Source organism: Oncorhynchus mykiss, chromosome 10 (assembly GCF_057628025.1).
Source record: "Oncorhynchus mykiss isolate SJ-2025 chromosome 10, ASM5762802v1, whole genome shotgun sequence".
Taxonomy (NCBI): domain Eukaryota; kingdom Metazoa; phylum Chordata; class Actinopteri; order Salmoniformes; family Salmonidae; genus Oncorhynchus; species Oncorhynchus mykiss.
The window spans coordinates 87507877-87533811 of NC_143031.1; the positions used below are offsets into that span (position 1 = coordinate 87507877).

Genomic DNA, 25935 nt, shown 5'->3' on the forward strand with positions numbered 1-25935 from the left:
TTTGAGGGGGGGGGGCGCACACGGGGGGCTCCTGGTGCTTACCGGAGGAAGCGTAGTACTGGTCAGGTTGGAGACCTGGGCCCGCTCCTGGTGCTTACCGGAGGAAGCGTAGTATTGGTCAGGTTGGAGACCTGGGCCCGCTCCTGGTGCTTACCGGAGGAAGCGTAGTACTGGTCAGGTTGGAGACCTGGGCCCGCTCCTGGTGCTTACCGGAGGAAGCGTAGTATTGGTCAGGTTGGAGACCTGGGCCCGCTCCTGGTGCTTACCGGAGGAAGCGTAGTACTGGTCAGGTTTGAGACCTGGGCCCGCTCCTGGTGCTTACCGGAGGAAGCGTAGTACTGGTCAGGTTGGAGACCTGGGCCCGCTCCTGGTGCTTACCGGAGGAAGCGTAGTACTGGTCAGGTTGGAGACCTGGGCCCGCTCCTGGTGCTTACCGGAGGAAGCGTAGTACTGGTCAGGTTAGAGACCTGGGCCCGCTCCTGGTGCTTACCGGAGGAAGCGTAGTACTGGTCAGGTTGGAGACCTGGGCCCGCTCCTGGTGCTTACCGGAGGAAGCGTAGTACTGGTCAGGTTGGAGACCTGGGCCCGCTCCTGGTGCTTACCGGAGGAAGCGTAGTACTGGTCAGGTTGGAGACCTGGGCCCGCTCCTGGTGCTTACCGGAGGAAGCGTAGTACTGGTCAGGTTGGAGACCTGGGCCCGCTCCTGGTGCTTACCGGAGGAAGCGTAGTACTGGTCAGGTTGGAGACCTGGGCCCGCTCCTGGTGCTTACCGGAGGAAGCGTAGTACTGGTCAGGTTGGAGACCTGGGCCCGCTCCTGGTGCTTACCGGAGGAAGCGTAGTACTGGTCAGGTTGGAGACCTGGGCCCGCTCCTCGTGCAGTACTGGTCAGGTTGGAGACCTGGGCCCACTCCTGGTGCAGTACTGGTCAGGTTGGAGACCTGGGCCCGCTCCTGGTGCAGTACTGGTCAGGTTGGAGACCTGGGCCCACTCCTGGTGCTTACCGGAGGAAGCGTAGTACTGGTCAGGTTGGAGACCTGGGCCCGCTCCTGGTGCAGTACTGGTCAGGTTGGAGACCTGGGCCCACTCCTGGTGCTTACCGGAGGAAGCGTAGTACTGGTCAGGTTGGAGACCTGGGCCCGCTCCTGGTGCAGTACTGGTCAGGTTGGAGACCTGGGCCCACTCCTGGTGCAGTACTGGTCAGGTTGGAGACCTGGGCCCACTCCTGGTGCAGTACTGGTCAGGTTGGAGACCTGGGCCCACTCCTGGTGCTTACCGGAGGAAGCGTAGTACTGGTCAGGTTGGAGACCTGGGCCCACTCCTGGTGCAGTACTGGTCAGGTTGGAGACCTGGGCCCACTCCTGGTGCAGTACTGGTCAGGTTGGAGACCTGGGCCCACTCCTGGTGCAGTACTGGTCAGGTTGGAGACCTGGGCCCACTCCTGGTGCAGTACTGGTCAGGTTGGAGACCTGGGCCCACTCCTGGTGCTTACCGGAGGAAGCGCAGTACTGGTCAGGTTGGAGACCTGGGCCCGCTCCTGGTGCTTACCGGAGGAAGCGCAGTACTGGTCAGGTTGGAGACCTGGGCCCGCTCCTGGTGCTTACCGGAGGAAGCGCAGTACTGGTCAGGTTGGAGACCTGGGCCCGCTCCTCGTGCAGTACTGGTCAGGTTGAAGACCTGAGCCCACTCCTGGTGCTTACCGGAGGAAGCGCAGTACTGGTCAGGTTGGAGACCTGGGCCCGCTCCTCGTGCTTACCGGAGGAAGCGTAGTACTGGTCAGGCACCGTGTTATGTGGTCAAACGCCCGGTGTCGCCAGTACGCGCTCACAGCCCGGTGGGCTATAGGCCAGCCCCCCGCAGGTGCCAAGCGAGAGTGGGCATCCAGCCAGGGCGTGTTGTACCAGCCCAGCGTGTTTGGTCTCCGGTACGTCGTTTCGGCCCAGGGTATCCTGCGCCAGCACTGCGTGCTGTGTCTCCAGGGCGCTGGGAGGGTGCAGTGCGTTCTATGCCTGCGCTCCGCCCGTGCCGGGCGAATGTGGGTATTGAGCCTAAGGGAGAGGTGCGCGTGGTATGCACCAGAGCTCCAGTGCTCCCCCACAGCTCGGTTCAACCTGTGCCTCCTCCAAGCACCAGGCCTCCTGTAGGTCTCCCCAGCCTGGTGGGTCCTGTGGCAGCCCCACGCACCAGGCTGTCTCTCTGTCTCCTCCCTCCAGGTCCGCCAGTCTGTCCTGAGCTGCCAGAGCCGCCCGTCTGTCCTGAGCTGCCAGAGCCGCCTGTCTGTCCTGAGCTGCCAGAGCCGCCCGTCTGTCCTGAGCTGCCAGAGCCGCCCGTCTGTCCTGAGCTGCTACAGCCGCCCGTCTGTCCTGAGCTGCCAGAGCCACCCGTCTGTCCTGAGCTGCCAGAGCCGCCCGTCTGTCCGGTGCTGCCGGAATCTCCCGTCCATTCGGAGCCCGCTGCTAGGGTCCCCAGTCCGAGGTCGGCGGCGAGGCTCTAAAGGCGCCAAGGAGGCGGGTAAAGACTATGGTGGAGTGGGGCCCACATCCCGCGCCAGAGCCGCCACCGCAGACAGACGCCCACCCAGACCCTCCCCTATAGGTTCAGGTTTTGCGGCCGGAGTCCGCACCTTTGTTGTGTTGATGTGTTTGGCCTGGTGTGGTTCTCAATCAGAGGCAGCTGTCGTTCGTTGTCTCTGATTGAGAATCATACTTAGGTAGCCTTTTCCCACCTGTGTTTTATGGGTGATTTTTTTTTCTGTCTAATGTTTTCTGCACCTTTCAGGACTGTTTCGGTTTTCGTTTATTTTCACGTTGTTATTTTGTATTCTCAGTGTTCAGTAAAATAAACATCATGAACACATACCACGCTGCGCATTGGTCCCACATTTCATACTCCTCGTCAGAGGAGGACGAAGAATACCGTTACACACACACCATCACACCCTCACACACACCATCACACCCTCACACACACCATCACACCCTCACACACACCACGCTGCGCATTGGTCCCACGTTTCATACTCCTCGTCAGAGGAGGACGAAGAATACCGTTACACACACACCATCACACCCTCACACACACCATCACACCCTCACACACACCATCACACCCTCACACACACCATCACACCCTCACACACACCACGCTGCGCATTGGTCCCACGTTTCATACTCCTCGTCAGAGGAGGACGAAGAATTCCGTTACAGCTATATTGTATTTACTTCGCCACCATGGCCTTTTTTTTTTTGCCTTTGTAACAGTACAAGTTTTAGACCGTCCCCTCGCCCATACCCGGGCGCGAACTAGGGACCTTCTGCACACATCAACAACAGTCACCCTCGAAGCGTCGTTACCCATCGCTCCACAAAAGCCGCGGCCCTCGCAGAGCAAGGGGAACTACTACTTCAAGGTCTCAGAGCAAGTGACGTCACTGATTGAAACGCTATTTAGCGCGAACACCGCTAACTAAGCTAGCCGTTTCACATCCGTTACACCTTCACCTCCCTTATCTCACCTCATTTGCTCACATCGTATATAGACTTATTTTTCTACTGTATTATTGACTGTATGTTTGTTTTACTCCATGTGTAACTCTGTGTTGCTGTATGTGTCGAAACTGCTTCGCTTTATCTTGGCCAGGTCGCAATTCTAAATGAGAGTGACATCACAGCAGCAAGATTTGTGACCTGTTGCCACGAGAAAAGGGCAACCAGTGAAGAACAAACACCATTGTAAATACAACCCATATTTATGTTTATTTATTTTTCCTTTTGTACATCAACTATTTGCACATAACACGACATTTGAAATGTCTGTTCATTTGTTTATTTAACTTTTGTTTATTGCATTGTCAATGTAAACATATGTTTCCCATGCCAATAAAGCACCATCCATTAAACTTGAATTGAGAGAGAGAGAGAGACAGAGAGAGAGGGAGAGAGAGACAGAGAGAGAGGGAGAGAGAGAGAGACAGAGAGAGAGAGAGAGATGGACAGAGAGAGAGAGAGAGTACTTTATCTTGTGTCCTTTAACCATTTGTACATTGTTAAAACACTGTATATATTTATATAATATGACATTTGTAATGTCTTTACTGTTTTGAAACCTCTGTATGTGTAATGTTTACTGTTAATTTTTTGTTGTTTTTCACTTTATATATTCACTTTGTATGTTGTCTACCTCACTTGCTTTGGCAATGTTAACACATGTTTCCCATGCCAATAAAGCCCTTGAATTGAAATTGAATTGAGAGAGAGAGAGAGAGGGAGAGACAGAGAGAGAGAGAGACAGAGAGACAGAGATAGAGAGAGACAGAGAGACAGAGAGAGAGAGCGAGACAGAGAGAGAGACAGAGAGAGAGAGGGAGGGAGGGAGGGAGGGAGAGAGAGAGACAGAGAGAGAGAGAAAGAGAGAGAGGGAGGGAGGGAGGGAGGGAGAGAGAGAGACAGGGAGAGAGAGAGAGAGAGAGAGAGAGAGGTCAGTCGTGATGAGCGGAGGTTGACTCCTGATGACGCAAAGAGAGACCGAGCAGGGTGAAAGGAGGAGGCAGACAGAATGGCTGCCCGGTGCCGCAGCTCCAAATGCACCGTAGAAAGGAACGGATTCAAGCGGGAACTCGATACCTGGCGGCACAAACTGATCAACTGCGTCGGTAAGAAGAAACCTAGGCATCTTTTTTTAAATGGCCTTTTGAACTTGGAAGCGATTTTACATCCCCAAAGTACAAAAAGGGAAAGATCCACAACATGAGTTAAACCCGGTTTAGCTGTAACGTTAGCCGCTAATGCTAGATACCTTTACAAGCTGTCTTTAATAACAGCAGGTAACTAACGTTAGCTGATAATGCTAGATACCTTTTCAACAGCAGGTAACTAACGTTAGCTGATAATGCTAGATACCTTTTCAACAGCAGGTAACTAACGTTAGCTGACAATGCTAGATACCTTTTCAACAGCAGGTAACTAACGTTAGCCGCTAATGCTAGATACCTTTTCAACAGCAGGTAACTAACGTTAGCTGCTAATGCTAAATACCTTTACAACTGCAGGTAACTCGTTAGTCGCTAATGCTAAATGCCTTTACAAGCTGCCTTTAATAACGTCAGGTAACTAACGTTAGCCGCTAATGCTAAATGCCTTTACAAGCTGCCTTTAATAACGTCAGGTAACTATCGTTAGTCGCTAATGCTAAATGCCTTTACAAGCTGTCTTTAATAACAGCAGGTAGTTTAGCATGTCCGTTTTCTGTTGACTCCGTTTCTCTTTGTCCTGTCTTGGCTGTTTCCAATGTACGTCCCAGTGAAAACACCTCGTAGAAGTCCATGATTTCTAGCAGCTAACAAGCTAGTTGGATTAGCTTAACTAGCTATACCGTGTTTGTTATGGCTGCTATAACTAGCTATAACGTGTTTGTTATGGCTGCTATAACTAGCTATAACGTGTTTGTTATGGCTGCTATAACTAGCTATAACGTGTTTGTTATGGTTACTATAACTAGCTATAACGTGTTTGTTATGGTTACTATAACTAGCTATACCGTGTTTGTTATGGTTACTATAACTAGCTATAACGTGTTTGTTATGGTTACTATAACTAGCTATAACGTGTTTGTTATGGTTACTATAACTAGCTATGACGTGTTTGTTATGGTTACTATAACTAGCTATAACGTGTTTGTTATGGTTACTATAACTAGTTACCGTGTTTGTTATGGTTACTATAACTAGCTATAACGTGTTTGTTATGGTTACTATAACTAGCTATACCGTGTTTGTTATGGCTGCTATAACTAGCTATAACGTGTTTGTTATGGTTACTATAACTAGCTATAACGTGTTTGTTATGGCTGCTATAACTAGCTATAACGTGTTTGTTATGGTTACTATAACTAGCTATAACGTGTTTGTTATGGTTACTATAACGTGTTTGTTATGGTTACTATAACTAGCTATAACGTGTTTGTTATGGTTACTATAACTAGCTATAACGAGTTTGTTATGGTTACTATAACTAGCTATAACGTGTTTGTTATGGTTACTATAACTAGCTATAACGTGTTTGTTATGGTTACTATAACTAGTTACCGTGTTTGTTATGGTTAGTATAACTAGCTATACCGTGTTTGTTATGGTTACTATAACTAGTTACCGTGTTTGTTATGGTTACTATAACTAGCTATAACGGGTTTGTTATGGTTACTATAACTAGCTATAACGTGTTTGTTATGGTTACTATAACTAGCTATAACGTGTTTGTTATGGTTACTATAACTAGCTGCCGTGTTTGTTATGGTTACTATAACTAGCTATAACGTGTTTGTTATGGTTACTATAACTAGCTATAACGTGTTTGTTATGGTTACTATAACTAGCTATAACGTGTTTGTTATGGTTACTATAACTAGCTATAACGTGTTTGTTATGGTTACTATAACTAGCTATCGTGTTTGTTATGGTTACTATAACTAGCTATAACGTGTTTGTTATGGTTACTATAACTAGCTATAACGTGTTTGTTATGGTTACTATAACTAGCTATAACGTGTTTGTTATGGTTACTATAACTAGCTATACCGTGTTTGTTATGGTTAGTATAACTAGCTATAACGTGTTTGTTATGGTTACTATAACTAGCTATAACGTGTTTGTTATGGTTACTATAACTAGCTATAACGTGTTTGTTATGGTTACTATAACTAGCTATAACGTGTTTGTTATGGTTACTATAACTAGCTATAACGTGTTTGTTATGGTTACTATAACTAGCTATAACGTGTTTGTTATGGTTACTATAACTAGCTATAACGTGTTTGTTATGGTTACTATAACTAGCTATAACGTGTTTGTTATGGTTACTATAACTAGCTATAACGTGTTTGTTATGGTTACTATAACTAGCTATAACGTGTTTGTTATGGTTACTATAACTAGCTATAACGTGTTTGTTATGGTTAGTATAACTAGCTATAACGTGTTTGTTATGTTACTATAACTAGCTATAACGTGTTTGTTATGGTTACTATAACTAGCTATAACGTGTTTGTTATGGTTACTATAACTAGCTGCCGTGTTTGTTATGGTTACTATAACTAGCTATAACGTGTTTGTTATGGTTACTATAACTAGCTATAACGTGTTTGTTATGGTTAGTATAACTAGCTATAACGTGTTTGTTATGGTTACTATAACTAGCTATAACGTGTTTGTTATGGTTACTATAACTAGCTATAACGTGTTTGTTATGGTTACTATAACTAGCTATAACGTGTTTGTTATGGTTACTATAACTAGCTATAACGTGTTTGTTATGGTTACTATAACTAGCTATAACGTGTTTGTTATGGTTACTATAACTAGCTGCGGGGTTTGTTATGGTTACTATAACTAGCTATAACGTGTTTGTTATGGTTACTATAACTAGCTATAACGTGTTTGTTATGGTTACTATAACTAGCTATAACGTGTTTGTTATGGTTACTATAACTAGCTATAACGTGTTTGTTATGGTTACTATAACTAGCTATAACGAGTTTGTTATGGTTACTATAACTAGCTATAACGAGTTTGTTATGGTTACTATAACTAGCTATAACGTGTTTGTTATGGTTACTATAACTAGCTATAACGTGTTTGTTATGGTTACTATAACTAGCTATAACGTGTTTGTTATGGTTACTATAACTAGCTATAACGTGTTTGTTATGGTTACTATAACTAGCTGCGGGGTTTGTTATGGTTACTATAACTAGCTATAACGTGTTTGTTATGGTTACTATAACTAGCTATAACGTGTTTGTTATGGTTAGTATAACTAGCTATAACGTGTTTGTTATGGTTAGTATAACTAGCTATAACGTGTTTGTTATGGTTACTATAACTAGCTATAACGTGTTTGTTATGGTTACTATAACTAGCTATAACGTGTTTGTTATGGTTACTATAACTAGCTATAACGTGTTTGTTATGGTTAGTATAACTAGCTATAACGTGTTTGTTATGGTTACTATAACTAGCTATAACGTGTTTGTTATGGTTAGTATAACTAGCTATAACGTGTTTGTTATGGTTACTATAACTAGCTATAACGTGTTTGTTATGGTTACTATAACTAGCTATAACGTGTTTGTTATGGTTACTATAACTAGCTATAACGTGTTTGTTATGGTTAGTATAACTAGCTATAACGTGTTTGTTATGGTTACTATAACTAGCTATAACGTGTTTGTTATGGTTACTATAACTAGCTATAACGTGTTTGTTATGGTTACTATAACTAGCTATAACGTGTTTGTTATGGTTACTATAACTAGCTATACCGTGTTTGTTATGGTTACTATAACTAGCTATACCGTGTTTGTTATGGTTACTATAACTAGCTGCGGGGTTTGTTATGGTTACTATAACTAGCTATAACGTGTTTGTTATGGTTACTATAACTAGCTATACCGTGTTTGTTATGGTTACTATAACTAGCTATAACGTGTTTGTTATGGTTACTATAACTAGCTGCGGGGTTTGTTATGGTTACTATAACTAGCTATAACGTGTTTGTTATGGTTACTATAACTAGCTATAACGTGTTTGTTATGGTTACTATAACTAGCTATAACGTGTTTGTTATGGTTACTATAACTAGCTATAACTTGTTTGTTGTGGTTACTATAACTAGCTATAACGTGTTTGTTGTGGTTACTATAACTAGCTATACCGTGTTTGTTATGGTTACTATAACTAGCTATACCGTGTTTGTTATGGTTACTATACCGTGTTTGTTGTGGTTACTATAACTAGCTATAACGTGTTTGTTATGGTTACTATAACTAGCTATAACGTGTTTGTTATGGTTACTATAACTAGCTATACCGTGTTTGTTATGGTTACTATAACTAGCTATAACGTGTTTGTTATGGTTACTATAACTAGCTATAACGTGTTTGTTATGGTTACTATAACTAGCTATAACGTGTTTGTTATGGTTACTATAACTAGCTATAACGTGTTTGTTATGGTTACTATAACTAGCTATACCGTGTTTGTTATGGTTACTATAACTAGCTATAACGTGTTTGTTATGGTTACTATAACTAGCTATAACGTGTTTGTTGTGGTTACTATAACTAGCTGCCGTGTTTGTTATGGTTACTATAACTAGCTATACCGTGTTTGTTATGGTTACTATAACTAGCTATACCGTGTTTGTTATGGTTACTATACCGTGTTTGTTGTGGTTACTATAACTAGCTGCTGGGTTTGTTATGGTTACTATAACTAGCTGCGGGGTTTGTTATGGTTACTATAACTAGCTATCGTAACAACATTTGGGAGTGATGTGGTATGGAACTCAATTTGGTCTCCGCATTCCCTTCCATATGGCGCCTCCGACCACATTTTAGAATCAATAATAAATTGGCTTTAAGCACGATGCTTAAGGTCAAGTGCAGCTGGCCCAGAACAGAGAGGCACGTCTTGCTCTTCATTGTAATCAGAGGGCTGATATTAATACTATGGATGCCCAGTCTCTCTTGGCTCAGAGTTGAGGAGAGACTGACTGTATCACTTCTTGTTTTTATAAGAAAATCCCAAATTGTTGAAAATCCCAAATTGTTTTCACAATCAACTTACACACAGCTCTGACACACACACTTTCCCCACCAGACGTGCCCCTCGGGGGTCTTTTCATAGTCCCCAGATCCAGAACAAATTGAAGAAAGTGTACAGTATTATATAGAGCCCTTATTGCATGGAACTTCCTTCCATCGCATATTGTTTTAAATAAACATAAAACCTGGTTTCACAAAACAGATAAAGCCACACCTCACGGCCACACCTCCCCTATTTGACCCAGATAGTTTGTGTCTATGTATTGATATGAGGGCAGATAAAGCCACACCTCCCGGCCACACCTCCTCTCCCCCTATTGGACCCAGATAGTTTGTGTCTATGTATTGATATGAGGGCAGATAAAGCCACACCTCACGGCCACACCTCCTCTCCCCCTATTGGACCCAGATAGTTTGTGTCTATGTATTGATATGAGGGCAGATAAAGCCACACCTCCCGGCCACACCTCCTCTCCCCCTATTGGACCCAGATAGTTTGTGTCTATGTATTGATATGAGGGCAGATAAAGCCACACCTCCCGGCCACACCTCCTCTCCCCCTATTGGACCCAGATAGTTTGTGTCTATGTATTGATATGAGGGCAGATAAAGCCACACCTCCCGGCCACACCTCCTCTCCCCCTATTTGACCCAGATAGTTTGTGTCTATGTATTGATATGAGGGCAGATAAAGCCACACCTCCCGGCCACACCTCCTCTCCCCCTATTGGACCCAGATAGTTTGTGTCTATGTATTGATATGAGGGCAGATAAAGCCACACCTCCCGGCCACACCTCCCCTATTGGACCCAGATAGTTTGTGTCTATGTATTGATATGAGGGCAGATAAAGCCACACCTCCCGGCCACACCTCCTCTCCCCCTATTGGACCCAGATAGTTTGTGTCTATGTATTGATATGAGGGCAGATAAAGCCACACCTCCCGGCCACACCTCCTCTCCCCCTATTGGACCCAGATAGTTTGTGTCTATGTATTGATATGAGGGCAGATAAAGCCACACCTCCCGGCCACACCTCCTCTCCCCCTATTGGACCCAGATAGTTTGTGTTTAAGCATTGATATGGAGGCTACATGGGCCTTTTTAATAATGTATATAGTTCTGTCCTTGAGCTGTTCTTGTCTATTGATGTTCTGAATTGTGTTCTGTGCTCTGTGTTCTGTGCTCTGTGTTCTGTGCTCTGTGCTCTGTGTTCTGTGTTCTGTGTTCTGTGCTCTGTGCTCTGTGTTCTGTGTTCTGTGCTCTGTGCTCTGTGTTCTGTGCTCTGTGTTCTGTGTTCTGTGCTCTGTGTTCTGTGCTCTGTGCTCTGTGTTCTGTGCTCTGTGTTCTGTGCTCTGTGTTCTGTGCTCTGTGCTCTGTGTTCTGTGTTCTGTGTTCTGTTTGGACCCCAGGAAGAGTAGCTGCTACGTTTGCAACAGGCTAATACCAAGTGCCTGGATACAGCCGTTGGCCGTGGTATATGGGCCATATGCAACAAACCACCATGTTAAGACTACAAACGGTTATAAATGGCCCATTTGCGAGATTGACTTGTCATTTCGATAGGCATGGGCAACACATGATACACACACGAGTCCTGCATCTTATTTCAGAGACCTAAACAACACATGATACACACACACACACACACACACACACACACACACACACACACACACACACACGAGGCCCACCTCTCATTTCAGATAGTCTGCAGTAGTCAAGATGTAAACTGAATGGTTTTAGCAGCTTGAATGTTTCAAATTAACAGACAGATGTATTAAACATGAGTAGCGAGGTGTTGTTGTTGTTGAGATGCTTGTTTTCCCCCCGGTAGTCTGCTGGAATAGACTATTGAGGATGAAGATCATTTCAATCACTTCATTAAGTAGGAAATAATATGTATTTGAACTGAGGGTGCTTGTCAACAACAGCCGGTGTTTGTTTAATTTGTTTATTTGTTTATTTTATGTTTAACCTGTAGCCTAATCTCACAACTGTTAACGTCAATATAATGCTAACTGCCAGTTTAACCCACCCTGCCCTGCCTCTAGACCCAAACTGTTACAGACCTATACCCATCCTGCCCTGCCTCTAGACCCAAACTGTTACAGACCTATACCCATCCTGCCCTGCCTCTAGACCCCAACTGTTACAGACCTATACCCATCCTGCCCTGCCTCTAGACCCAAACTGTTACAGACCTATATCCATCCTGCCCTGCCTCTAGACCCAAACTGTTACAGACCTATACCCATCCTGCCCTGCCTCTAGACCCAAACTGTTACAGACCTATACCCATCCTGCCCTGCCTCTAGACCCAAACTGTTACAGACCTATACCCATCCTGCCCTGCCTCTAGACCCAAACTGTTACAGACCTATATCCATCCTGCCCTGCCTCTAGACCCAAACTGTTACAGACCTATACCCATCCTGCCCTGCCTCTAGACCCAAACTGTTACAGACCTATACCCATCCTGCCCTGCCTCTAGACCCAAACTGTTACAGACCTATACCCATCCTGCCCTGCCTCTAGACCCAAACTGTTACAGACCTATACCCATCCTGCCCTGCCTCTAGACCCAAACTGTTACAGACCTATACCCATCCTGCCCTGCCTCTAGACCCAAACTGTTACAGACCTATACCCATCCTGCCCTGCCTCTAGACCCAAACTGTTACAGACCTATACCCATCCTGCCCTGCTTCTAGACCCAAACTGTTACAGACCTATACCCATCCTGCCCTGCCTCTAGACCCAAACTGTTACAGACCTATATCCATCCTACCTGCCTCCTCTACACTCTAACCACTAGGCTACCTGCCTCCTCTACACTCTAACCACTAGACTACCTACCTCCTCTACACTCTAACCACTAGGCTACCTGCCTCCTCTACACTCTAACCACTAGACTACCTGCCTCCTCTACACTCTAACCACTAGACTTACCTGCCTCCTCTACACTCTAACCACTAGACTACCTACCTCCTCTACACTCTAACCACTAGGCTACCTGCCTCCTCTACACTCTAACCACTAGGCTACCTGCCTCCTCTACACTCTAACCACTAGACTACCTGCCTCCTCTACACTCTAACCACTAGGCTACCTGCCTCCTCTACACTCTAACCACTAGGCTACCTGCCTCCTCTACACTCTAACCACTAGGCTACCTGCCTCCTCTACACTCTAACCACTAGGCTACCTGCCTCCTCTACACTCTAACCAGTAGGCTACCTGCCGCCTCTCCACTCTAACCACTAGGGTACCTACCTCCTCTCCACTCTAACCACTAGGGTACCTACCTCCTCTCCACTCTAACCACTAGTTGATGTGTATTCCAGGGCTCTCCACTCTAACCACTAGGGTACCTACCTCCTCTCCATTCTAACCACTAGACTACCTACCTCCTCTCCATTCTAACCACTAGTTGATGTGTATTCCAGGGCTCTACACTCTAACCACTAGTCTACCTACCTCCTCTACACTCTAACCACTAGTTGATGTGTATTCCAGGGCTCTCCACTCTAACCACTAGGGTACCTACCTCCTCTCCACTCTAACCACTAGTTGATGTGTATTCCAGGGCTCTCCACTCTAACCACTAGGGTACCTACCTCCTCTCCACTCTAACCACTAGTTGATGTGTATTCCAGGGCTCTCCATTCTAACCACTAGTCTACCTACCTCCTCTACACTCTAACCACTAGTTGATGTGTATTCCAGGGCTCTCCACTCTAACCACTAGGGTACCTACCTCCTCTCCACTCTAACCACTAGTTGATGTGTATTCCAGGGCTCTCCACTCTAACCACTAGGGTACCTACCTCCTCTCCACTCTAACCACTAGTTGATGTGTATTCCAGGGTTTGAGAGCATTCTGGAGGGAATCTATGGCCCGTTGCTGCTCAGAGACCTCAATATTTTTGACGGTGAGTGTCAGTGTGTGTGTGTGTGTGTGTGTGTGTGTGTGTGTGTGTGTGTGTGTGTGTGTGTGTGTGTATTTGCGTGCAGGTATTTTGTGTTAGACATGAGTCTTGTCTTGTCTATGATCGTGTGTGTACACGTGTTCGCTCCCAGTTGGTGCCACTGAGACTTTATTGTGTGTGTGTGTGTGTGTGTGTGTGTGTGTGTTTCCAGACTGTGAACCCGAGGAGCTAGAGGACTGGGCAGTGAAAGCCAGTTGTTCCTTCTGCAGCCTGCTGATCAATGTAAGTTCAGCTCCGTGATACAAACGGACTGCTATTTTCTGTCTCGATTTACTTCCAGCTCTCTCAGGGAAACGCTTCAGTCTAGTTCCAGCTCTCTCAGGGAAACGCTTCAGTCTAGTTCCAGCTCTCTCAGGGAAACGCTTCAGTCTAGTTCCAGCTCTCTCAGGGAAACGCTTCAGTCTAGTTCCAGCTCTCTCATGGAAACGCTTCAGTCTAGTTCCAGCTCTCTCAGGGAAACGCTTCAGTTTAGTTCCAGCTCTCTCACGGAAATGCTTCAGTCTAGTTCCAGCTCTCTCACTGAAACGCTTCAGTCTAGTTCCAGCTCTCTCAGGGAAACGCTTCAGTTTAGTTCCAGCTCTCTCAGGGAAACGCTTCAGTTTAGTTCCAGCTCTCTCAGGGAAACGCTTCAGTTTAGTTCCAGCTCTCTCACTGAAACGCTTCAGTCTAGTTCCAGCTCTCTCAGGGAAACGCTTCAGTCTAGTTCCAGCTCTCTCAGGGAAACGCTTCAGTCTAGTTCCAGCTCTCTCAGGGAAACGCTTCAGTCTAGTTCCAGCTCTCTCAGGGAAACGCTTCAGTTTAGTTCCAGCTCTCTCAGGGAAACGCTTCAGTTTAGTTCCAGCTCTCTCAGGGAAACGCTTCAGTTTAGTTCCAGCTCTCTCAGGGAAACGCTTCAGTTTAGTTCCAGCTCTCTCAGGGAAACGCTTCAGTTTAGTTCCAGCTCTCTCAGGGAAACGCTTCAGTTTAGTTCCAGCTCTCTCAGGGAAACGCTTCAGTCTAGTTCCAGCTCTCTCACTGAAACGCTTCAGTCTAGTTCCAGCTCTCTCAGGGAAACGCTTCAGTCTAGTTCCAGCTCTCTCACTGAAACACTTCAGTCTAGTTCCAGCTCTCTCAGGGAAACACTTCAGTTTAGTTCCAGCTCTCTCACGGAAACGCTTCAGTTTAGTTCCAGCTCTCTCAGGGAAACGCTTCAGTTTAGTTCCAGCTCTCTCAGGGAAACGCTTCAGTTTAGTTCCAGCTCTCTCAGGGAAACGCTTCAGTTTAGTTCCAGCTCTCTCAGGGAAACGCTTCAGTTTAGTTCCAGCTCTCTCAGGGAAACGCTTCAGTTTAGTTCCAGCTCTCTCAGGGAAACGCTTCAGTCTAGTTCCAGCTCTCTCAGGGAAACGCTTCAGTTTAGTTCCAGCTCTCTCAGGGAAACGCTTCAGTTTAGTTCCAGCTCTCTCAGGGAAACGCTTCAGTTTAGTTCCAGCTCTCTCAGGGAAACACTTCAGTCTAGTTCCAGCTCTCTCAGGGAAACACTTCAGTTTAGTTCCAGCTCTCTCAGGGAAACGCTTCAGTTTAGTTCCAGCTCTCTCAGGGAAACGCTTCAGTCTAGTTCCAGCTCTCTCACTGAAACGCTTCAGTCTAGTTCCAGCTCTCTCACTGAAACACTTCAGTCTAGTTCCAGCTCTCTCAGGGAAACACTTCAGTTTAGTTCCAGCTCTCTCACGGAAACGCTTCAGTTTAGTTCCAGCTCTCTCAGGGAAACGCTTCAGTTTAGTTCCAGCTCTCTCAGGGAAACGCTTCAGTTTAGTTCCAGCTCTCTCAGGGAAACGCTTCAGTTTAGTTGCAGCTCTCTCAGGGAAACGCTTCAGTTTAGTTCCAGCTCTCTCAGGGAAACGCTTCAGTTTAGTTCCAGCTCTCTCAGGGAAACGCTTCAGTTTAGTTCCAGCTCTCTCAGGGAAACGCTTCAGTTTAGTTGCAGCTCTCTCAGGGAAACGCTTCAGTTTAGTTCCAGCTCTCTCAGGGAAACGCTTCAGTTTAGTTCCAGCTCTCTCAGGGAAACGCTTAGTTCAATAATATCAGATTTACTGGGTTTCTCTGTCAGTCGCTGAATATTTGTAGCTGTTGTCGTTCAGGTGACGTTGGTTGTGCTCCGCTGCTCAGACGTTGCGGTGAATCAACCAATGGTTGCGCGCCACGTCATGGACCGCGTCATGGACATCATGATGCGGTTAGCTGATATATAACATATGGATCCAGACGTTGTAAGATCTGGCATGCGTCTGGGCAGAGGAACCTGGGCAGAGGAACCTGGGCAGAGGCAGGCCTGTGATTGGCTACGGCGTTGTTGCGGTTTTGTATGTGTTGTTACGACGCCTCTGTGATGTCATTGTCTCTTCCTCCTCTAATAGGACCATGTCCCAGTGGCCGCCTCCCCCTCAGACGACACGCCCTCCCAAGCCCCTTCCCTCTCGGACAGCAGCCTATCAGCTCACAGGTTCCTCCACGCTGTGTTCCATAAGAAAGGTGAGTCCCCGTCCGACTAGAACAGAGATGACGGCGTTTACACTCTTAATGCTAACAGCGCTACGTAGCATCGTTGGCTACCTGGTTTATACGCGCTGAGATACATGTACGTAGACAGTGTGTTTACCTGTGATTGGCTGAGATAAATGTACGTAGACAGTGTGCTTACCTGTGATTGGCTGAGATACATGTACGTAGACAGTGTGTTTACCTGTGATTGGCTGAGATAAATGTACGTAGACAGTGTGTTTACCTGTGATTGGCTGAGATAAATGTACATAGACAGTGTGTTTACCTGTGATTGGCTGAGATAAATGTACGTAGACAGTGTGCTTACCTGTGATTGGCTGAGATACATGTACATAGACAGTGTGTTTACCTGTGATTGGCTGAGATAAATGTACGTAGACAGTGTGTTTACCTGTGATTGGCTAAGATAAATGTACGTAGACAGTGTGCTTACCTGTGATTGGCTGTCTGTCCAGAGCTGGCGTCCAGCGGAGACCCTAACGTCCCTCTGGTGGCCCAGGAACTGATGAAGAGGATGGTGAGGCAGTTTGCCATGGAGTACGCCTCCAAGACACGCCTTACCACCACCACAGGCTCCCAGCGTTCTGACCTCGACTCACCTCTAGACCTCACTGTGACACGGAACCAGGAGGAGGAACCCACACCAGGTAGAGAACCCGACAGGACATAGAACCCACACCAGGAAGAGAACTCGACAGGTCTTAGAACCCATACCAGGTAGAGAACCAACACCAGATAGAGAACCCAACAGGACATAGAACCAATACCAGATAGAGAACCCAACAGGACTTAGAACCCACACCGGAAAGAGAACTCGTCAGGACTTAGAACCCATACCAGGAAGAGAACCCGACAGGACTTAGAACCCATACCAGGTAGAGAACCAACACCAGATAAAGAACACAACAGGACATAGAACCAAAACCAGATAGAGAACCCAACAGGACTTAGAACCCATACCAGGTAGAGGACCCAACAGGACTTGGAACGCACACCAGTTAGAGAACCCAACAGGACATAGAACCAATACCAGGTAGAGAGCCCAACAGGGCTTAGAACCCACACCGGGTAGAGAACCCAACAGGGCTTAGAACCCACACCGGGTAGAGAACCCAACAGAACATAGAACCCACACCGGGTAGAGAGCCCAACAGGGCTTAGAACCCACACTGGGCAAAGTGCCCAAGAGGGCTTAGAACCCACACCGGGCAGAGAGCCCAACATGGCTTAGAATCCACACCGGGCAGAGATCCCAACAGGGCTTAGAACCCACACCGGGTAGAGAACCCAACAGAACATAGAATCCACACCGGGTAGAGAGCCCAACAGAACATAGAACCTACACCGGGTAGAGAACCCAACAGAACACAGAACCCACACCAGGTGGGGTATACTACAAAGCGGGATCAATGAGCTAGCCAGCTAACTTGCCTAACTATTTTTACATAGTTTTTTTTTTAAAGATGAGCTTAAATGGGCAAGGTCTAATTGACTCTTTCACTAAGCCCCGCCCTGAAATTTTGAGCAACCAATTACAACGCTCCAAGGGATAGCAACTGTAGTCGAGCCCGAAACGCATGAAGGGCAGTGGGAAAAATCGTTGTTTAAATGGTTAAATAATTAAACAGCGAACCAGGTACTGATTCCTGAAATGCAGAGCCTGTTGGGAGTATTATCAGAATCCCAAAACTATATTTAGTTAGTGTTTGCTAGCTCAGCTGGTTAGCTTAGCTCAACTGGTTAGCTTAGCTCAGCTGGTTAGCTTAGCTCAGCTGGTTAGCTTAGCTCAGCTGGTTAGCTTAGCTCAGCTGGTTAGCTAGCTCAGCTGGTTAGCTTAGCTCAGCTGGTTAGCTAGCTCAGCTGGTTAGCTTAGCTCAGCTGGTTAGCTTAGCTCAGCTGGTTAGCTTAGCTCAGCTGGTTAGCTAGCTCAGCTCTTTCTTATTGACCACCAAACGTTGTTAACGCTAGCTAGCCACTTGCTAGAACTTGTTTTCTCTAAATGGATGCTAGCTAGCCAAGTTGGCTATATTAGGAATTTTAACTCACCTTGCTGTCGACATCAGCAAACGATCTGAAAGCAATTTTACGATCCCCAAATGGGTTAGCAACTCGTACTATACAGGGTGTAGTCAGTGGCTAGCCACACTACGAAACAACTTGACCAGGTTTCCCGGGAAGACATTGTAGCAACAATCCACCACAACATACCCAAGAGTTTCCTGAATTAGCAGTGTTTATTTTCATTGCGTGTATTAAAAACATAGTTTGAGATCATTGTGAGGAGATTTCTCCAACGGTTAGAAGGGGGAAAATGGGCTTCCGGGGGAAAACGCTGTCGGAGGTTGCATCAGTATCCAAGGGAACCAGAGGTTGCATCAGTATCCAAGGGAACCAGAGGTTGCATCAGTATCCAAGGGAACCAGAGGTTGCATCAGTATCCAAGGGAACCAGAGGTTGCATCAGTATCCAAGGGAACCAGAGGTTGCATCAGTATCCAAGGGAGCCAGAGGGTTTTAGCGAAGGGTCGATTGATTCAACACCCGAAAACGCATATCTATAAGTTTCTCTTTTTTTCAAAGTTGAAAAGCTGAAGAACGTTAGGTACATCCTGGTACTTTCCTCAGGTGCTGGAGTTGTGGAATTCCAGGACAACAGAAAGGAAGAACGCCGAACACTGCGGCTCATAGTCCCGGGTGATATTTATAACATCCGTGCTTATCAACGATACCTGGCTAACTATTTGATCCTGCTTTGTAGTAGGCTGCTCTGGGAGAGAACCCACACCTAGGTTGAGGATTACCCAGGTCAGGATAACGTTGTAGCACCTAGGTTGAGGATTACCCAGGTCAGGAAAACGTTGTTGAGGATACCCAGGTCAGGATAACGTTGTAGCACCTAGGTTGAGGATTACCCAGGTCAGGATAACATTGTTGAGGATTACCCAGGTCAGGATAACGTTGTAGCACCTAGGTTGAGGATTACCCAGGTCAGGATAACGTTGTTGAGGATACCCAGGTCAGGATAACGCTGTAGCTTTGGGAAATACACAGATTCATTGGGACCAGTGCCGTTGCTAACTAGCATTGTTGAGGATACCCAGGTCAGGATAACGTTGTAGCTTTGGGAAATACACAGATTCATTGGGACCAGTGCCGTTGCTAACTAGCGTTGTTGAGGATACCCAGGTCAGGATAACGTTGTAGCTTTGGGAAATACACAGATTCATTGGGACCAGTGCCGTTGCTAACTAGCATTGTTGAGGATACCCAGGTCAGGATAACGTTGTAGCTTTGGGAAATACACAGATTCATTGGGACCAGTGCCGTTGCTAACTAGCATTGTTGAGGATACCCAGGTCAGGATAACGTTGTAGCTTTGGGAAATACACAGATTCATTGGGACCAGGGCCGTTGCTAACTAGCATTGTTGAGGATACCCAGGTCAGGATGACGCTGTAGCTTGGGGAAATACACAGATTCATTGGGACCAGGGCCGTTGCTAACTAGCATTGTTGAGGATACCCAGGTCAGGATAACGCTGTAGCTTTGGGAAATACACAGATTCATTGGGACTGGTGCCGTTGCTAACTAGCATTGTTGAGGATACCCAGGTCAGGATAACGTTGTAGCTTTGGGAAATACACAGATTCATTGGGACCAGTGCCGTTGCTAACTAGCATTGTTGAGGATACCCAGGTCAGGATAACGTTGTTGAGGATACCCAGGTCAGGATAACGTTGTAGCTTTGGGAAATACACAGATTCATTGGGACCAGGGCCGTTGCTAACTAGCATTGTTGAGGATACCCAGGTCAGGATAACGTTGTTGAGGATACCCAGGTCAGGATAACGTTGTTGAGGATACCCAGGTCAGGATAACGTTGTAGCTTTGGGAAATACACAGATTCATTGGGACCAGGGCCGTTGCTAACTAGCATTGTTGAGGATACCCAGGTCAGGATAACGCTGTAGCTTTGGGAAATACACAGATTCATTGGGACCAGTGCCGTTGCTAACTAGCATTGTTGAGGATACCCAGGTCAGGATAACGCTGTAGCTTTGGGAAATACACAGATTCATTGGGACCAGGGCCGTTGCTAACTAGCATTGCTGGTTTCCTTTTTGCTTAGAATTCTTCCTTGTTTATGCAAAAAGTTATGGGATATTAGAATCCTCGTCCCATCTTTGACCTAGAACCACACCACGTAGAGAACCCAACAGGACCTAGAACCAATACCAGGTAGAGAACCCAATGGGACCTAGAGCCACACCAGGTAGGGAACCCAACAGGACTGAGAACCCAACAGGACCTAGAACCAATACCAGGTAGAGAACCCAACAGGACCTAGAACCAATACCAGGTAGAGAACCCAACAGGACCTAGAACCAATACCAGGTAGAGAACCCAACAGGACTGAGAACCCAACAGGACTTAGAACCAATACCAGGTAGAGAACCCAACAGGACCTAGAGCCACACCAGTTAGAGAACCCAACAGGACCTAGAGCCACACCAGGTAGAGAACCCAATAGGACCTAGAGCCACACCAGGTAGGGAACCCAACATGACTGAGAACCCAACAGGACTTAGAACCAATACCAGGTAGAGAACCCAACAGGACCTAGAGCCACACCAGGTAGAGAACCCAACAGGACCTAGAACCCACACATTTCTAACTAGTTGCCTGACCTCTGACTAGCTGTCTGACCACTGACTAGTTGCCTGACCTTTGACTAGTTGCCTGACCTCTGACTAGTTGCCTGACCTCTGACTAGTTGCCTGACCTCTGACTAGGTGTCTGACCTCTGACTAGGTGTCTGACCTCTGACTAGGTTTCTGACCTCTGACTAGTTGTCTGACTAGTTGTCTGACCTCTGACTAGTTGTCTGACCTCCGACTAGCTGTCTGGCTAGTTGTCTGACCTCCGACTAGTTGTCTGACCTCTGACCAGTTGCCTGACCTTTGACTAGTTGACTAGGTGTCTGACCTCTGACTAGTTGTCTGACTAGTTGTCTGACCTCTGACTAGTTGTCTGACCTCTGACTAGTTGCCTGACCTTTGACTAGTTGCCTGACCTCTGACTAGTTGCCTGACCTCTGACTAGTTGTCTGACCTCCGACTAGCTGTCTGACTAGTTGTCTGACCTCCGACTAGTTGTCTGACCTCTGACCAGTTGCCTGACCTTTGACTAGTTGACTAGGTGTCTGACCTCTGACTAGTTGTCTGACTAGTTGTCTGACCTCTGACTAGTTGGCTGACCTATGACTAGTTGTCTGACTAGTTGTCTGACCTCTGACTAGTTGTCTGACCTCTGACTAGCTGTCTGATTCCTCCTCCCGTAGCGGACAGTGTGCTCGACCTCTGACTAGTTGTCTGACCTCTGACTAGTTGCCTGACCTCTGACTAGTTGCCTGACCTCTGACTAGGTGTCTGACCTCTGACTAGTTGGCTGACCTCCGACTAGCTGTCTGGCTAGTTGTCTGACCTCCGACTAGTTGTCTGACCTCTGACCAGTTGCCTGACCTTTGACTAGTTGACTAGGTGTCTGACCTCTGACTAGTTGTCTGACTAGTTGTCTGACCTCTGACTAGTTGCCTGACCTTTGACTAGTTGCCTGACCTCTGACTAGTTGCCTGACCTCTGACTAGGCGTCTGACTAGTTGTCTGACCTCTGACTAGTTGTCTGACCTCCGACTAGCTGTCTGACTAGTTGTCTGACCTCTGACTAGTTGACTAGGTGTCTGACCTCTGACTAGTTGTCTGACTAGTTGTCTGACCACTGACTAGTTGGCTGACCTATGACTAGTTGTCTGACTAGTTGTCTGACCTCTGACTAGTTGTCTGACCTCTGACTAGCTGTCTGATTCCTCCTCCCGTAGCGGACAGTGTGCTCGACCTCTGACTAGTTGTCTGACCTCTGACTAGTTGTCTGACTAGTTGTCTGACCTCCGACTAATTGTCTGACCTATGACTAGTTGCCTGACCTCTGACTAGTTGTCTGACCTCTGACTAGGTGTCTGACCTCTGACTAGTTGTCTGACTAGTTGTCTGACCTCTGACTAGTTGTCTGACCTCTGACTAGTTGTCTGACCTCTGACTAGGTGTCTGACCTCTGACTAGTTGTCTGACTAGTTGTCTGACCTCTGACTAGTTGTCTGACCTCTGACTAGTTGTCTGATTTCTTCTTCCGTAGCGGACAGTGTGCTCGACCTCTGACTAGTTGTCTGACCTCTGACTAGTTGTCTGACTAGTTGTCTGACCACTGACTAGTTGTCTGATTCCTCCTCCCATAGCGGACAGTGTGCTCGACCTCTGACTAGTTGTCTGACCTCTGACTAGTTGTCTGATTCCTTCTCCCGTAGCGGACAGTGTGCTCGACCTCTCCAAGCGGAACTCTGCCAGCTCGGCCTCCACGTCACCCACCATTCACAAAGCCTCCGGGTGAGTGTCTCTCCTCTCATTGGTCCATAATGTCCATACTAGCACGATACTTAGTATGCATAGCCAATAGATGCCGTCGTTACTATTTACCATGCATTGACAATACAATATTTCACTATTTAGCCTGTACGGCAAAACCACGACATAATTCAGAGTAGTGTGACAGTGTTAGGTGGTCTGTATCAGTAGACTGTCTAGTGGTGGATGTAGTGGGACAGTGTTAGGTGGTCTGTATCAGTAGACTGTCTGTCTAGTGGTGGATGTAGTGGGACAGTGTTAGGTGGTCTGTATCAGTAGACTGTCTGTCTAGTGGTGGATGTAGTGGGACAGTGTTAGGTGGTCTGTATCTGTAGACTGTCTGTCTAGTGGTGGATGTAGTGGGACAGTGTTAGGTGGTCTGTATCAGTATACTGTCTAGTGGTGGATGTAGTGGGACAGTGTTAGGTGGTCTGTACCAGTAGACTGTCTGTCTAGTGGTGGATGTAGTGGGACAGTGTTAGGTGGTCTGTATCAGTAGACTGTCTAGTGGTGGATGTAGTGGGACAGTGTTAGGTGGTCTGTATCAGTAGACTGTCTAGTGGTGGATGTAGTGGGACAGTGTTAGGTGGTCTGTATCAGTAGACTGTCTGTCTAGTGGTGGATGTAGTGGGACAGTGTTAGGTGGTCTGTATCAGTAGACTGTCTAGTGGTGGATGTAGTGGGACAGTGTTAGGTGGTCTGTATCAGTAGACTGTCTAGTGGTGGATGTAGTGGGACAGTGTTAGGTGGTCTGTATCAGTAGACTGTCTAGTGGTGGATGTAGTGGGACAGTTTTAGGTGGTCTGTATCAGTAGACTGTCTAGTGGTGGATGTAGTGGGACAGTGTTAGGTGGTCTGTATCAGTAGACTGTCTAGTGGTGGATGTAGTGGGACAGTGTTAGGTGGTCTGTATCAGTAGACTGTCTGTCTAGTGGTGGATGTAGTGGGACAGTGTTAGGTGGTCTGTATCAGTAGACTGTCTAGTGGTGGATGTAGTGGGACAGTGTTAGGTGGTCTGTATCAGTAGACTGTCTGTCTAGTGGTGGATGTAGTGGGACAGTGTTAGGTGGTCTGTATCAGTAGACTGTCTAGTGGTGGATGTAGTGGGACAGTGTTAGGTGGTCTGTACCAGTAGACTGTGTAGTGGTGGATGTAGTGGGACAGTGTTAGGTGGTCTGTATCAGTAGACTGTCTAGTGGTGGATGTAGTGGGACAGTGTTAGGTGGTCTGTATCAGTAGACTGTCTGTCTAGTGGTGGATGTAGTGGGACAGTGTTAGGTGGTCTGTATCAGTAGACTGTCTAGTGGTGGATGTAGTGGGACAGTGTTAGGTGGTCTGTATCAGTAGACTGTCTGTCTAGTGGTGGATGTAGTGGGACAGTGTTAGGTGGTCTGTATCAGTAGACTGTCTAGTGGTGGATGTAGTGGGACAGTGTTAGGTGGTCTGTATCAGTAGACTGTCTGTCTAGTGGTGGATGTAGTGGGACAGTGTTAGGTGGTCTGTATCAGTACACTGTCTAGTGGTGGATGTAGTGGGACAGTGTTAGGTGGTCTGTATCAGTAGACTGTCTGTCTAGTGGTGGATGTAGTGGGATAGTGTTAGGTGGTCTGTACCAGTAGACTGTCTAGTGGTGGATGTAGTGGGACAGTGTTAGGTGGTCTGTACCAGTAGACTGTCTCTCTAGAGGTGGATGAATTGGGACAGTCCTCTGGTATCAGTAGACTGTCTGTCTAGTGGTGGATTAATTGGGACAGTCCTCTGGTATCAGTAGACTGTCTGTCTAGTGGTGGATGAATTGGGACAGTCCTCTGGTATCAGTATAGCCAGGCTGTATACCTTCTAGTGGTGGATGAATTGGGACAGTCCTCTGGTATCAGTATAGCCAGGCTGTAGACTGTCTAGTGGTGGATGAATTGGGACAGTCCTCTGGTATCAGTATAGCCAGGCTGTAGACTGTCTGTCTAGTGGTGGATGAATTGGGACAGTCCTCTGGTATCAGTATAGCCAGGCTGTAAACTGTCTGTCTAGTGGTGGATGAATTGGGACAGTCCTCTGGTATCGGTATAGCCAGGCTGTAGACTGTCTAGTGGTGGATGAATTGGGACAGTCCTCTGGTATCAGTATAGCCAGGCTGTAGACTGTCTGTCTAGTGGTGGATGAATTGGGACAGTCCTCTGGTATCAGTATAGCCAGGCTGTAGACTGTCTGTCTAGTGGTGGATGAATTGGGACAGTCCGCTGTTATCAGTATAGCCAGGCTGTAGACTGTCTGTCTAGTGATGGATGAATTGGGACAGTCCTCTGGTATCAGTATAGCCAGGCTGTAGACTGTCTGTCTAGTGGTGGATGAATTGGGACAGTCCTCTGGTATCAGTAGACTGTCTGTCTAGTGGTGGATGAATTGGGACAGTCCTCTGGTATCAGTAGACTGTCTGTCTAGTGGTGGATGAATTGGGACAGTCCTCTGGTATCAGTATAGCCAGGCTGTAGACTGTCTGTCTAGTGGTGGATGAATTGGGACAGTCCTCTGGTATCAGTATAGCCAGGCTGTAAACTGTCTGTCTAGTGGTGGATGAATTGGGACAGTCCTCTGGTATCAGTATAGCCAGGCTGTAGACTGTCTAGTGGTGGATGAATTGGGACAGTCCTCTGGTATCAGTATAGCCAGGCTGTAGACTGTCTAGTGGTGGATGAATTGGGACAGTCCTCTGGTATCAGTATAGCCAGGCTGTAGACTGTCTGTCTAGTGGTGGATGAATTGGGACAGTCCTCTGGTATCAGTATAGCCAGGCTGTAGACTGTCTAGTGGTGGATGAATTGGGACAGTCCTCTGGTATCAGTATAGCCAGGCTGTAGACTGTCTAGTGGTGGATGAATTGGGACAGTCCTCTGGTATCAGTATAGCCAGGCTGTAGACTGTCTAGTGGTGGATGAGTTGGGACAGTCCTCTGGTATCAGTATAGCCAGGCTGTAGACTGTCTAGTGGTGGATGAATTGGGACAGTCCTCTGGTATCAGTATAGCCAGGCTGTAGACTGTCTAGTGGTGGATGAATTGGGACAGTCCTCTGGTATCAGTATAGCCCGGCTGTAGACTGTCTAGTGGTGGATGAATTGGGACAGTCCTCTGGTATCAGTATAGCCAGGCTGTAGACTTGGACGGTGAGGTGAATAATGGAATGGGGATGTGTGGGATGTGTGTATATATCCATATAATCAGGTTGTACCTGCCTGTTTCAACACCTGTTGGTACCTAGAACACAGTGCAGCTGGCTGGATCTGTCACCACAGCTAGTCAGACTGACACACAGAAACACGTGGCTGTGAGACAGCGTAACGTCACTGTCCGGATCGTTC

At 46.9% G+C, this 25935-nt stretch overlaps 1 protein-coding gene across 4 annotated transcripts in view; it reads left to right on the top strand.

Moving 5' to 3' along the window:
• The first annotated feature begins 4286 nt into the window (after window positions 1–4286).
• The window catches only part of LOC110512243 (uncharacterized), a 44681-nt gene continuing 23032 nt past the window's right edge, over window positions 4287–25935 (top strand). For all 4 annotated transcript variants that reach the window (XM_090188696.1, XM_090188697.1, XM_090188698.1 and 1 more), the window contains exons 1-6: window positions 4287–4649; window positions 13464–13529; window positions 13738–13808; window positions 15980–16094; window positions 16580–16771; window positions 22485–22563. In XM_090188696.1, the coding sequence (XP_090044822.1) occupies window positions 4553–4649; window positions 13464–13529; window positions 13738–13808; window positions 15980–16094; window positions 16580–16771; window positions 22485–22563 (620 nt within the window). In that variant the 5' untranslated portion in view covers window positions 4287–4552. The remainder of the gene's footprint in view (window positions 4650–13463; window positions 13530–13737; window positions 13809–15979; window positions 16095–16579; window positions 16772–22484; window positions 22564–25935) is intronic.